General features: G+C 37.4%; 1 protein-coding gene across 3 annotated transcripts in view; it reads right to left on the bottom strand.

The window, feature by feature from the left end:
* exoc1 (exocyst complex component 1) overlaps positions 1 to 13,394 on the bottom strand; it is a 65,374-nt gene that overhangs the window by 42,340 nt on the left and 9,640 nt on the right. For 2 of the 3 annotated variants that reach the window (XM_022223772.2, XM_022223773.2), the window contains exons 8-16: positions 12,447 to 12,556; positions 11,277 to 11,429; positions 10,676 to 10,915; positions 10,148 to 10,246; positions 8,283 to 8,333; positions 4,880 to 4,941; positions 4,582 to 4,620; positions 4,052 to 4,132; positions 2,022 to 2,154 (exon numbers count right to left, since the gene is read on the bottom strand). In XM_022223772.2, the coding sequence (XP_022079464.1) occupies positions 2,022 to 2,154; positions 4,052 to 4,132; positions 4,582 to 4,620; positions 4,880 to 4,941; positions 8,283 to 8,333; positions 10,148 to 10,246; positions 10,676 to 10,915; positions 11,277 to 11,429; positions 12,447 to 12,556 (968 nt within the window). The remainder of the gene's footprint in view (positions 1 to 2,021; positions 2,155 to 4,051; positions 4,133 to 4,581; positions 4,621 to 4,879; positions 4,942 to 8,282; positions 8,334 to 10,147; positions 10,247 to 10,675; positions 10,916 to 11,276; positions 11,430 to 12,446; positions 12,557 to 13,394) is intronic. The other variant, XM_022223775.2, reaches the window with a different exon arrangement.

The raw sequence follows: 13,394 nt of genomic DNA on the forward strand, positions 1-13,394 counted from the left end.
TGCTGATCAAGCAGGCAATTGCCAAAGTAGGCAGAGGATTAACACCAAACATCTCACCAGCATCATCATCATAACAGGGACTCTAGTCATCACACGGATGTCCACTGCAGTCGTGTAATAATAACACCAAAATCTTCAGAAATTTTTACTCAGTCGTTGTCAAGCAATTTTACGGAGGTTCAGGTGTTAAGTAACAGCTGGCTCAATGTTGTTATTTACTACCTACGGAACAAGGATATCCGCCAAACTCTACACAGTTTACAATCAGAGTCACAAAAACAACTGTTCCAAATGCCTTAAATGCAAAAACTGTCGCATGAACATATTACAGAAATTTATCACTCTGCAAGTCTAAAAAAATTCTGAACAGTGGCAACCTCGCCGGTAGGGGTGTCCTAATAGCTCACAATACAATACGTATCACGATAGATGGGTCCCAATACGATCATGATATGTATCATGTGAAAAAAAAGAAGAGTCAGTTTGTCTGTTTTTTTTAAAATACACGCATTGCACCTTACTTTGAAATTATGTTCCATTTCCACACAATATGTAAGATACAAAAGATAGACTTTCCTTGGAATTCAGAAAAAGCATAGCCATTTAGCTTTATTGATGAGGTGCATGAGTCCTATAACCAGCTAGAAACTTGCAACTGTTTCTCACAAAGTTTTTCAGCTAAATTAAGTCAACTGTACTGCATATACAAGTAGGCCTATTACCGTGCTTTACAGGGAAGAAAATTAAGCTGTGTTTCTATTGTTAATTTTTCAATGAAAGTACAGCAGCCGAGTGAAGGACTGACTGATTGGAATGCACGTAAGAATCACGTCCTTTACATAGTTTTACATTGCATTTGCAGTAACCTTTCATTATTTGTGGACAGTATTCATGAAGGATTTCAGTGGGGCACCAGAGCAAGGTGCCCAATAAATCCACCAAGAACTAAGTAACACAACTTTGTAAAACTTCCCTGAGTGTACTGTATAATGCCTGGTGTGAAGAATGGTTCTCTGACTCCTGTGCACCGATTCAAAAGTGCACACATTGCTAGTTTGCATGACACTACATGTGACCAGTGCACATTTCTATCCGCAAACTGCAGTCCTTTTGTCATGTGCCCCATGCACATTAAGACAGATTTAAACAAAACTGTGAGAAACTCTGCCTGGATTATATGAGTAAAATCAGTTTTGGTAGAGATGGAACAACAGAGAACCTTCTGACAATGCAGTAATTAATGAGTAGCATAGCAACTGACAATTGTTAGTGTATGCTCTGCCAGGGTACACACGTCGGACATGATGCTGCATTATGCCACATTTGACCAGTTCACACGAGAATTAACATTCCGTCCCTAAAAGGCCTGACGGAATGTTCTCAGCGAGTCACTCAAAAAGAACTGCATATAATCGTTGGTTCAGCACAGGACCAGATGTACGCAAGTACATGTATGTCCGAATTATTTGAGCAACCTAACTGATTATTAAAGGACATCTTGGCAATTCAACATTTGTTTGGACAACAAATGGAACAGTCTCACAAAGAAAGCAGGTCGCAATGCAAGAACACTATTTACCACTTCATGACCCTCTATTGGCATTTACCTCACTAAGTGCTTATCTTAATGATGACCCATAATAACATTACTTGGTCCATCTACATACTGCATGCAGGTATGCTATTTTTTGCCGACTCATTGAGTTTGATAATAAACTTATACCGTTAATTTTTCTTGTCCACACTTGGTCAGCCTGTAAGATTTGAATGAAAACAACACAACCAATCAAGAAAGAGAGCACACTTACCTGTCCATGCTAGTCATGACTTTGACTAGAGGTGTTGTTGATTTCCAAGTGGGTTTCAAATTCCATTTAAAGAAGCACAGTAACAACGATTTGACAATTTTTTATGATATAACACAGGTGGAAGGTATTGATGAATCTAGAAACTACACCAATGAACTGAGGTCATATTGTATTGTGCACAGATGGACTGGAACTGTGGAAAATAAGACTTACGATGTATTTGTCAAAGTTTCTCTTGACTTCAATCAGACAGTTTGCCAGGACCATTCTTAGGTAGGAACTGGACTGTTTGTTAGGTGAAGCCATCACTTGGTAGCCGATGCGTACCAGCATATAAACTGAAAAACTGCCACAGAATAAAACAAAATTGCTCAGTATGAAAACTTGGTAAGACTACAAAATATACTGTATCTGCTTAGTAAAAACAGGGTACCAGTCAAAAACACATGCTAGAGTGTATTAATGTTTGAGTGCGGTTCTTGGCTGTTGTTCAATCAGCATATAATTCTGCTTAGAAACATAATGTGGTTCAGGATTTACAATGTCTGTGGGCGTGCGCATGTGTAAATAGATTTCTTTAAGCTTACAAGAGCTCTTCCAAATAATCGCACTGAATGTTTTCCTTCATGCATTTTTCAGATCATGTCTTGAAGCCACTTGGACACCAACTTTGCTCTTACAAAAAAGTGTTTTTCACAGACTGGTCAACCAAATGTCAACTTTGGTCATATGTGCCCCATGCATTAAGGCTGTCAGGCCATGAACTTCATAAATAATCATGACAACAAAACCCTTATTCAAATTAAGTGTAAACTTCATATACATGTACATGTATGTCTTTACAGGCATGTTAGTTTTAAAAGATTGAGTATGGGACAATCGAGGTCATATATGTGCCCCCCCAAAAAGGTGCAAAAACCTGGCTTTTTTATGGTTAAACATATTGGTCCAGAACTGTCATAAAACAGAAGTACCGGTTATGAACGATAGACTGGGATGACACAGAACAAAAGTTGCACTGGTCATAAAGTTATGCAGTCAAATCTTATTTTGTTTCAAAATTTTATATTAAATGATGGTGTACATGTATATGCTATAGATAGCGCTTTGCCTTCTACTTCCTAAATCTGTGAGTACCTGACCAGAAAGTGCTCGTGACTTTGTGGTGTAATTGTGCACCATGTTAGAATGCGGAATGCTGACAAATATTTGCCTTCTTGCTCATTATTCTTGGCATGCCCGGTGTTTGTCCTGCTACCATTTCAGTGATTTTTTGGTATCTTGATCAATATACTTGTGAAATTATGAACATTACTTATTTTGAATTTAACAAGACATTAACATGCTTGTTTGGCCAAAAACAGCACTTACAGTTTTTCACACAAATTTACATCAACTCGACCTTTTATGGAATGCCATGCATCATGGTTGTAAACTTGTGATCATTTCTGATGACAAGAAATAATGTATTGTAAACAATTCTTGCTGTTTGAAAAACAACAGACAAAATGTCAACAGATAACTTTGCATCTTGCGAACTTGTAATAGCAGAAAAAATCTGTTTAGTTCAAAAGAGTGTATTCTCAAGAGGATAGTAAGCATTAAAATCCATTGTGAAAAAAAAACAACTGACGGCACATTGAAGGGAAATGTAATAACCAGCCACTTCTTCCTGTACAGCATCTTTTCTGATATCAATTTTTTCTTTTTTCCCCCTAGTGAAAACACAGGAGGGATTTTAAGTCCAGTCCATGGGACTGCAGTGTACTATGCCCTGTGCTGATATTGATATGCTCAATTTTGTATTTTTTCCTATGGTGATGACACAGGAGTTAGTTTAATTCCAGCCTGTGGGGTCACAGTGCATGTGTCCTCAGCTGGTATCAATGTTGTATTTTTTCCAGGCTAGTGAAGTTGACATACATGTACATGTAATTGTGAAGTTAAGTCCAGTCTTTGGGGCTACAAGGCATGTGCTTTTGAGCAAGACGCTCTGTCACTAACCATTTCTCCCATAGTAAATAAGTAAACTTTAAATGTGAGGGTATGATTTTTATTTTCCGCTTACAATGACAGAATAATGCATACTTGTAAAAGATCAGAGATGATATCAGGCTTGCTGTATGGTTCAAAAACAGGAAGCAGTAATGACATACCTGTTGTTGCTATCAAGTACAACACTACACACGTAGTACAAAGATGTTTACAAAGATGTACATGGATCTATTTTTAACGGGACTCACAAGTTGTCCATTCTTTCAGCAAAAGCGATGAAATTCTTGAGTTCTGGTTCCAGAGTCTGGAAGAGATCTGTCATCACTTCCCTGCAAAGTAATGGTACTGTGAGGATAGGATGACTGCATCTCGCATACATGTGTTGTATCAGAACTTCTCATGTGTATGTTTCTGTCAAAATCAGATGACTCTCGGCAGCAGGTGAAAATGGGTCTTCACATATGGTTACACAATGATGGTTTGATTTCTCAAAACTGACTGGTAATTTCAGAAACAGAGAAATTGCCAATAAGTTTTCAGTTATGATTGTTGATGATTTTGTCAATTCTCTGAGTGCAATCACCTTGAGATGCCAAAGCACAAACCCGAAATTTTACAGTACATTAAAGAATGATGAGAATGATTTATCACCTGTTTGATATTGATCAAGTTTGTGTCAGATTTAATGCTTGAAATTTAAGCTAGAAAACAACGTACAAATTTTCGTATGATCTTGAGATTAATAACGTACTTTAATTTGCATGTACAATATCCTTACCTCATTTCACTGTTTGGAAGTAATGCCATTTTCTTGTCCCTGCAAAAGGAGAAGAGTGCATGGTACATGTATCTACAGTATGTGATGCCTGTTTTGTATAATTCACTTGTTACATCAGCAGGTTGCTTTTTCACTTCCATGGGAATTTAAAGGACACTCTGGAACATCTACCAAGTCCTTTACATAGGAAAGATTTTCCTCAAGCAAAATCAAAATGGACGAGGAAATACCATGGAACAAAAGTCAAACGGATTCTTTACTGTCATCACAAAAGCTACACACATTGCAAGAAACTCACTCTTTCTTCTGTTTTCCTGGTGTGGAGTCGATAGTCCCCATTAGTTCCTCCATTACAAAGTCCTACAAAGTTGTAAAATGGACAACAATAAGGCAAATATGCACCTTGTCATAGGGACAGATACAGTATTCAGTTTGTGGGTTGGCAATCAAATTCTTTTTCTTTTCCCATAACTCTCCTTAAGGAGGGTTTGAATGTAAAAAAAAGTATCTGTTGTATCGATATCATTCATATTCATGATGTCGTACCTCCACATCCTCATTTACATAATAATCATTGGAATCCGTTTAGGTTTATCAAATACTAGGTATTTAAAGGATTTGTAGTGAGTGCATGTTAGAGTTGATGTCAACCTAAAATGGCTAGAAAAAACTTTCTGAGCAAATTCCAGTAATTCTCCACCTGTTTTCACTAGCAAAAATTTGTTAATCTCTACTGTACTACAGCTAGAGGATCTAAAATTAGAATAATCTGGAATTTGAAATGTCACAAAAGCTGACAATTAAAACAAAATTTGTCCATTTAATTGCCAAAGATTTACCAGAAATTGTCCCACGTTAAGGTTTACCAGGGATTGAAGGACAGAAGAAAAGGTCACACTGAAAAAATTCCCCTTCACCTTAAAGCATGAGTAAAACCAAAGCTGACTACCACAAAGAACAATGTTTACAGATTTAAAGGGCACTGCAGACCTCCTCTATGGAAACAAATAGAATTACCTGATCAGGCTGAGCAGAAACTTACCTTGTAAGCTTTCCAATTAAATTTCTGCAAAACATTGTATTCATCCCATTCAAAACAGCAAATACCTACACAAATGTCAAAGTCTACCAATTCCCTTTTACACGATGAGAGTTAGAAGCCAGCATTTTCAAGACATGGTGCCAAAAAAGTGAAAAGAAAATCATTGTCACAAAAAGAAAAGGAATTAACACTGCTCACACTGTTTTGTCTATGTCAGAGAAATCTGCTGCTACAAAAGCATGTTGTGCATGTACATGTAGGCCTTAAACATATTTTACTAAATGATCCAGTGTATACCGGATTTGTTTTTGTTTACTTCTCTCTCATTCTGAGAGCTAGTATAGATTGTAAAAACATATTTAACTGCAGAAACTATTTTTAAAATTCAGAGATAATAATCACCATTTTTTTTCTCTCTGGTTACCTGTGAACGATCATACATGTGCATGTATGTACAATCCCTAAGAAAGGGAATTATTTTAACCAAAATCTACCTAGTTGGACAAACATGATCTAGGTGCAAACGTAGTCTGCATGCAACAATGCACTACTCTGATAATTTTCTATGTTAGCAACGAATCAGACATGATGAGCAGACAAAATATTCTGATTCCCTTTCGCCTTATCTAAATGCAGCCATTCTTTCAAAAACCAGATTTACATGTAACTGCATTTATTAATGAGGAAGGCCGACAGAAAGGAAACACAGTTCTCTACAAAATGATGTGAAATTGTAAAACTGCCAGATCCCTACATCTGCTCGTGGTATGAACAGCCCATTTCACAGAACTTGGTGTAACTTTGCACCATGTGGCCTTAAATTTGTGACAGAGCTGCACAAGGTACGTATGGTTGTTTAATTGTGCAACGTTTTAATAATATCAAACATCTTGGAAGAGGACGATCGTAGCTTTTACAAGAGCTTTTCCTTTGTATTATTACAGCAGTCATTAAACAGTCACTGAATCTTTTCTTTGTCGAAACTGGGCCGCAAATCTTGCTGTATAGCCAAAGAGGTTTTTCATTAAGCCCTCAAAACGGAGGTGTGGACCTCCCATATAATTGCTGATAACTTTCCTATTTGTTCAGTGCAACATTTACCACTTAAAAATGACTGCATCGTTACACCATAATCTGTTGTGAAGTTGTGAAATGTTTTCGAATTGTGATATAATTTGTTGCAAAACTTACATGACAAAATTTGGCGTAGGTGAAGTTATGCATAAAGTTTCATGAATTCATATACATGTACAAGGGAATACATCTTTGCATAAATCAAAGCAAGTTATTAATGTGTGTTAACTTGTTCAATGCATCTCCAAATATACACCTGTACATACATGTACACAGGTAATACTTGAGCAGTATGAATTATCTCATAGAAAAATGAAGACACGAAAGACACAAAAAAAGAAAAAATAGTGATTAGAAATAGAAATTACATAAAGGGAAGCTAAAGGGATTTTCATCATCAATAATTGGCCCTCCTATTTAATAACACCAGGCAAATTGAAGACAGACTAGGCAGTGAAAGCATTTGAACTAGCTTTTTAATTAGGCATTTAAAAAAACCTGATAAGTTTTCTTTTGATGCTGTTTGTTTGAAAAACCAACCTAAATTGCAGGCTGTGTTTTAACAAATACGTTTCATCTTGAGGGGTTTTGTCTTGGGTGGAAGTTCAAACAAAAGTGCAAATAAAATAGTTACAGGTGATTCACACTCTAGATTTAGTTCAGTTTTAATTTTTGCATTAGTCAGTTGGGGGATAGGTACAGTTAAAGTTCGTCAGCCAATGCAAGAAATACAAGCTGTTAAACAGAGCGGAAAAAAAGGAAGAAGCAAAGAAACAAAATCAAAGAAGGAAATGTAGGCTACGTGCAAATTGGGACCTTCTTGTTTCAAAAGTGTGGTAATTTCAGCGCAATTACTAAACATGCAAAAGGGTGCGGGCTGAATGATTTTATACAAGCTTCTGAAAATATTTTGTTGAAAGCAGATAGCATGTTTATTCAACATGCCTGTACATGCGTGTGCTTCTGAAGTAAGCTTTCGTTGAGGCCATATTGCACAGGAGGCAGATGTCAGTCTCCTCTTCATCTCCAGCTGCATCTGAAACTCCACAGTTTCAGACATTTGTTCATGGAACCGGCTGCAAATTTGCTAAACTTTGGTCTTACACCCAAACAATTAAAAATGATTCTCCAGCATTATACAGAGCCGCTTAAAGGCCTCAACTCAGCAGACTATAGATGAATAAAACGTGAAACTTCAAGTCTAAGTTGGAGATGCATTGGGGAATTACTCTCATAAGACTGCACTAAAGTAGGAAGCCATGGGTTCAAATCCCATCCAAGCAAACATAGTTTTTGAAACTCTCAGACCACATTGAGAATACTGTGCGAAAATATGTCAGTGAATTAAACCTACATGCAGAGTGGAATCTCGTGAGAAAAATGGCCCCCTTAGCAGCAGGTGCATGACGCCCACAGCGGGCAAAAAAGAGCACTATTAGTACACAAACTACCAGCATGCAGTGAACACTTAAACTACACATATTTCATAAACCAGCACACATGCAACTATTTCATATCATGCAGCATATCAAACACAGAACAGCAGTTGGATTCGTTTGGGTGCAATATTGCAATAACCTCTGACCTTTCCACCCGGGGCACTGCCATGCTCTGCGTGACGTGAGCCTGAAGCACTCTGCAGGAGGGATATATACACACGTCCAAGCGTGCAAATACTTTAAGGTTAGAACTAAAGCAGTGTTATACTTTTGCCAGGTACTTTGCTGCTTTTGTATCATAAGATTCAACACTGAGACGTTTTTCTTCATACAAAACTTCTGTTGACCTTCTCCTCAGGGATCAGTGTTAACACATTTCATGTGCATACACGTAATAATCTATCAATCTGCTTTTTGTTGGGAAGAAAATGGAAAAGGGAGCCATTTGGAGCAATTTGCCCTGTTCAGAGTGTTATCATATTTTTACATTCATTCATATGAAGTTCTTTACAGGGTTCCTGCACCTAAAGACAATTCAATTCCATGACTTTTTCACGACCAAAGTATGAAAATCAATGACCCAATAACACAAATTTTTGGACTTTTCAGACTTTTAAAGTTGCGAATAAAATCATGCATTTATGAACTCATTTCTGATAACAGAAACCACACAGTGTTAGAAAAATTTTATGACTTTTCCATGAATTTAGTCATTTTTACAAAATTCCATAAATTTTTCAGGCCTGGAAACAACTTTCCATGACTTTTTCATGACTTTTCTAGGCCACTGGAACCCTGTCTTTATGAAGTACACGTGGAAATATTCCCGGTGTTTTCACAAAGTGCAAATTTCCTTCTATTCAAACATGTAATTTCCATTTTTTTCTGCTACTAAAAAGTTCATTCCACTTCAACTTCTCACACTTCATTAAAAACTTCTGATATTTTCAGAAATGGAAAGAACATCATGCACAGAATGGTCGCTAATGATTGTTACTTCAACATTGCGGCATAGTCTCATTTCAAACTGTCAGCTTTGAGCTCAACAGCTAAGAGGAACAGCCAATTTGGAGCCAAGGCTAGTCTCAGCCAACAGCACACACAAATGGCATCATTAATACTGGATAAGAGAAGGTTGGGTCAAGGGTCAACTGCTAGTGCTGTTCCATTCATCTTTGTTCATGCCGATTAATATACAAAATACCAAACAATGAGGTGTTATATATCATATCATGGCACCCAAGGTCCTAACCCCCAGCCCTAGAGGTGACTCCTGCAGCTACGTAATCAATCTTGGTTAACTGGTCCTGAAAGACAACAATCGGCTAGTCCAACCAGCGAGTATCAATCTGCAAGTCTTTAATGTAAGTTAGTGTACCTATATACAGTTAACTACAGTTCATGTTCAAACCTGGCTAGAACAAATCTGGGCTTGGACAGGTACAAGTACGCTGTTTAATGGCATGGTAATAAAACTGGCAACGGTGAACCAATGTTGGATTTGTGATCTCTTGAGCATTTAGGGTTGTCTAAAAATGACTGCTTGCAAACTCACAGACTAAATTTAATTTAGTTTACCAATCCACAGAAAGCTCCAGAGGGTAATCTGCATCATACAATGCGGGTTTAAGTTTAATTTGGTAAATTTGTGTCCCTGATCAGAGTACGTTACCGCTTGTTTTAATTCGGGAATATACTGGTAAAAGTTGGGTTGGCAGTGTTAGCTTTAACACATATTCCACTGAAAACTTCTTTACTCTTTTGACTGATATATACAAACACAAATTATCATTGTACTGTTTAGAAAAGCTCACAATGTTAACAAAATCGAAAGTGCAAAAGCTTAAATGAAAGTTCCAAGCAAAAGGCCATGTACACTTAAATACATAGAAAGCAGTGTGCTATAGTAGGTGCAGCATAAATACATGGTATATAGAGATTTTGTGGAATACACAAAATGACTGAATTAAACTTCTGACAGATTAAGAGCCAGGCTCTGTCTGATACTCACCACATAATCTGTATCTGAATCAAGACCAAAGAACTTGGCACAGAAATCTTGCTCTGCTTGACACATGGGAGCAATTTCGTTCAGTATCTGGGTGAAGACCTGTTTTCCATGAATTTCAAAATCAGAGAGATGGAAGCAAAACCAACATCGAGGTATGTTTAACGCAGGAGTCAAAAGAACAAATTCATGACCTTTCAATAACGTCACTGGGTATTCCATACCTAAGATATTTTACCACCAGTTAACACTTAGCATGAAGGAGAAGACGAATGCAATTTTATGACATCAGATCAAATATTTACACTGTGATTTTGTATAAACAGGACACATCTCAATTCCAGCAAATTTTGCTGCAAATGTTCTGTGTTTTACATTTACCAGTGTACCTGTATGAACTAGCCTTTTAGCAGGGTGGACCCAAGAATAATTCTGAAAGCTGAAAAGTAAATGTCCTTTCATACAACAGCCTGCCTGTAATCTCACAGAATGCTTTAATATTAGATCCTGAAAGTTTATTCCATTTCTCACCATATCAAATCGCTGCCTGTCTGTCAACTCGCCTTCTGACCCTTGAGACTCTTGACCTTTTCCCTTTAGCCCTGCCTTAGAGAGGTCTCCAGTTGACCCCTGCAGTTGACCTCGGCCCCCAAAGCCAAATTTCTTGGGGTCCAGCATGCTTCTGGTCTTGCTGATCAAGGCCTGTTTCGCATGCTCAAAGAACTCGCTGATTTCATGGCTGTAGAGTTTGTGCAGGGATTTGGTGTAATTCTATATACCAAAACATCAAGCAGAACTTGATATTAACTGTGAAATAAATTCTTTTATTAAGCGGATGTTACATCATTGAATGGTCAGTGATCATTTACTAAAAGTTCATAAATAATGTACGACTGAAAATCAAATCTTAAATTTTACACCCCACATTAATGAGTGAATAAGAAGTGAAGTGAAAAAATTAATTTAATGGAACCAACATGAAAAAATAGGCCTTCATGTCCTGCAAAATATCAGAAATTTTGAAGTAACTGATCACCACTTTTCTTGGTACATGTAGCTAGAACTCTTGAACAAGAAACAAATCAAGTCCGGCATTGTTATTGCTAGGCAAATGTAATGTTATGTTGGAAACCTTTGATAGAAGCTTGAAGCTGGTGTAATCTGCCTTCTTGAGCCACTGCATGAGTTCTGGGTACGGAATCAGATCTCGATGGAAGTTATGATGCTTGGGCAGGGCTAGACGGGCTGTCTGGTAGGTTAAGGTATCTGCCCCCGTCATGTTGCCCTGCGAAAACAAAGTAGTTCATGCACGTCATAATTAGGAGGCCCTTGCTTAGAGAAATGATATACATGTATCTTCAACAAAGGACTTCACAAGAAAATTCACTTTAACGTTTGAGGTGCAGCAGTTTTCTTGTTTTCAAGTTATTTTGTTTCTCTTTATACTTCAGCAGTGTTTAGTCCCAATTGAATACGTCACCGAGTTATATTTTATTCAATAACATACATGTAATTTAAAGAGCATTGTGCAAGGAAACATCATTTTTTGTCAAAAAGTGTGAAATTCAAAATTAAAAATAAGAATGTTGGACTATAAGCAGGGAAAAACATAAGAACACAGCGGTCTTTATGCAGGAACAAGCCATCTACTGAGAATGTAGGAGAAACTAAAACTTCTTGATCAAAAGCAGTTGGAAAACAAACCTGATATTTTGGGAACTCTTCAAACAACTTAGAACTGATCACAAGTTTTTAAACAAATGATGTTTTGAAGAATTATGAATGGTTGAATGCATAAATTTTGTTATGGAGTGTGAGATATATGCATAACATGGTTTCAAATGTTTCATGGAATTAACACAAGACAATACATATTATATGAAGGAGATTTGAAAAGTGTGAAAGCTTTGGCAGAGCTTTTTTGCAATTATGGTTAACTGCTTGGTATCCGCTCCAAGCAGAACAAAAGAGGGCAAGCTTTTTAGGTACTCACCACATAGGTGCGCCATGAGGCGAGCAAGTATATGCACGTTTGACGCAGAGCACGCTGAGTGCGCCTAACTAATTTATTCAAACATGTATGGTCTTTGCGTACACGCAGAACCGCTTGTAACCACCTATGTTTCTTTCACCTATTGGGGGTGCACTTCAGCTTGGGTGGATAAAGCAGCTCAAACCCTTAGCTTTCGGGGAACAATTTGCACCAATAATATTTTGCAAAAATGGTCAAGGAAGAAGAAAAAAAGTGCAGTGTAAGAAAATAAAGCCGGGGGGAACCACCAATTTGTCAGTAAATATTCACCTGCTGCACAAAGATGTTGTTGAGATGAATGGCAAATCGCTGAGCAAACTTCTCCTGGAAGTTGGTAAGCAGGTCTTTCTGCTCAATTACTGCCGTCAGTTTACCTAGTCCTGGAAAGAATTAGTTCAGAGCTTTAGGGTCAAATCTGCCTGTGTTTATAATGGGGCACAGTCTACTCTCTCAAAGGACAAGGGCTATGCATGAACCAACTGGCTGTGGCTAAGAAGCACACATCTATCAGAAGAAGCCCTAGCCACTCTTACAAGTGGCTTCCATATTAAAGGACATGTTATTTGCAGCCCAAAATTGCAGCCCAAAGTTTTAGCCACACCAAGAGGGTTGAACTGATTGCCTGTCCCCTCCAAGAAAGGCCATGCGAGGGCGCAGTTTACATAGCAACGCACAGTGGTTTAGGATGCAGACATTTGTAAAAAAAAAAATTCTTGAGTTTATGCTTTTTTTCTGTTCAGTGGTATCTAATAAAATTATTTTTGCTCTTGAAACGTTTTCATCCATGATATTTCTTGTATAATTCACTATTTTTCGTAATGATGACTTTCTTGTTCTGGGTTGGACATTTTACAGTGGGAACTTTCATGCAACATTAAAACCCCTGTTTTCTATTAGATAATCTAATATCTAGTAATAAACCTTTACGTTATTTTGCAGCCTATTTAACACTCTTTCAGATGATGTGACCTTTGATGTGAAATATCTAGTTGAAAGTGCAAAAATTCGCTGCAACTTGGAATGGTAAATTATGTCGCACTTTTCAAATTAGCTTAATATACTCACCAATGTCTTTGATGATACATACTTAAAATCGGCCATTAACGGCCATGGCAAAAATGTTTACTTTATTCATAAATTGGTAAATTGATGTTTTAGCTAGAAAGATAATCAAGCGGAAAATTGCCGCAATTCATCGTTGTGCCGAAAAAAATAATT

The sequence above is a fragment of the Acanthaster planci genome, linkage group LG02 (genome assembly GCF_054643075.1).
Source record: "Acanthaster planci isolate LZ-2023a linkage group LG02, COTS_SCS, whole genome shotgun sequence".
NCBI classification, from domain to species: Eukaryota; Metazoa; Echinodermata; class Asteroidea; order Valvatida; family Acanthasteridae; genus Acanthaster; species Acanthaster planci.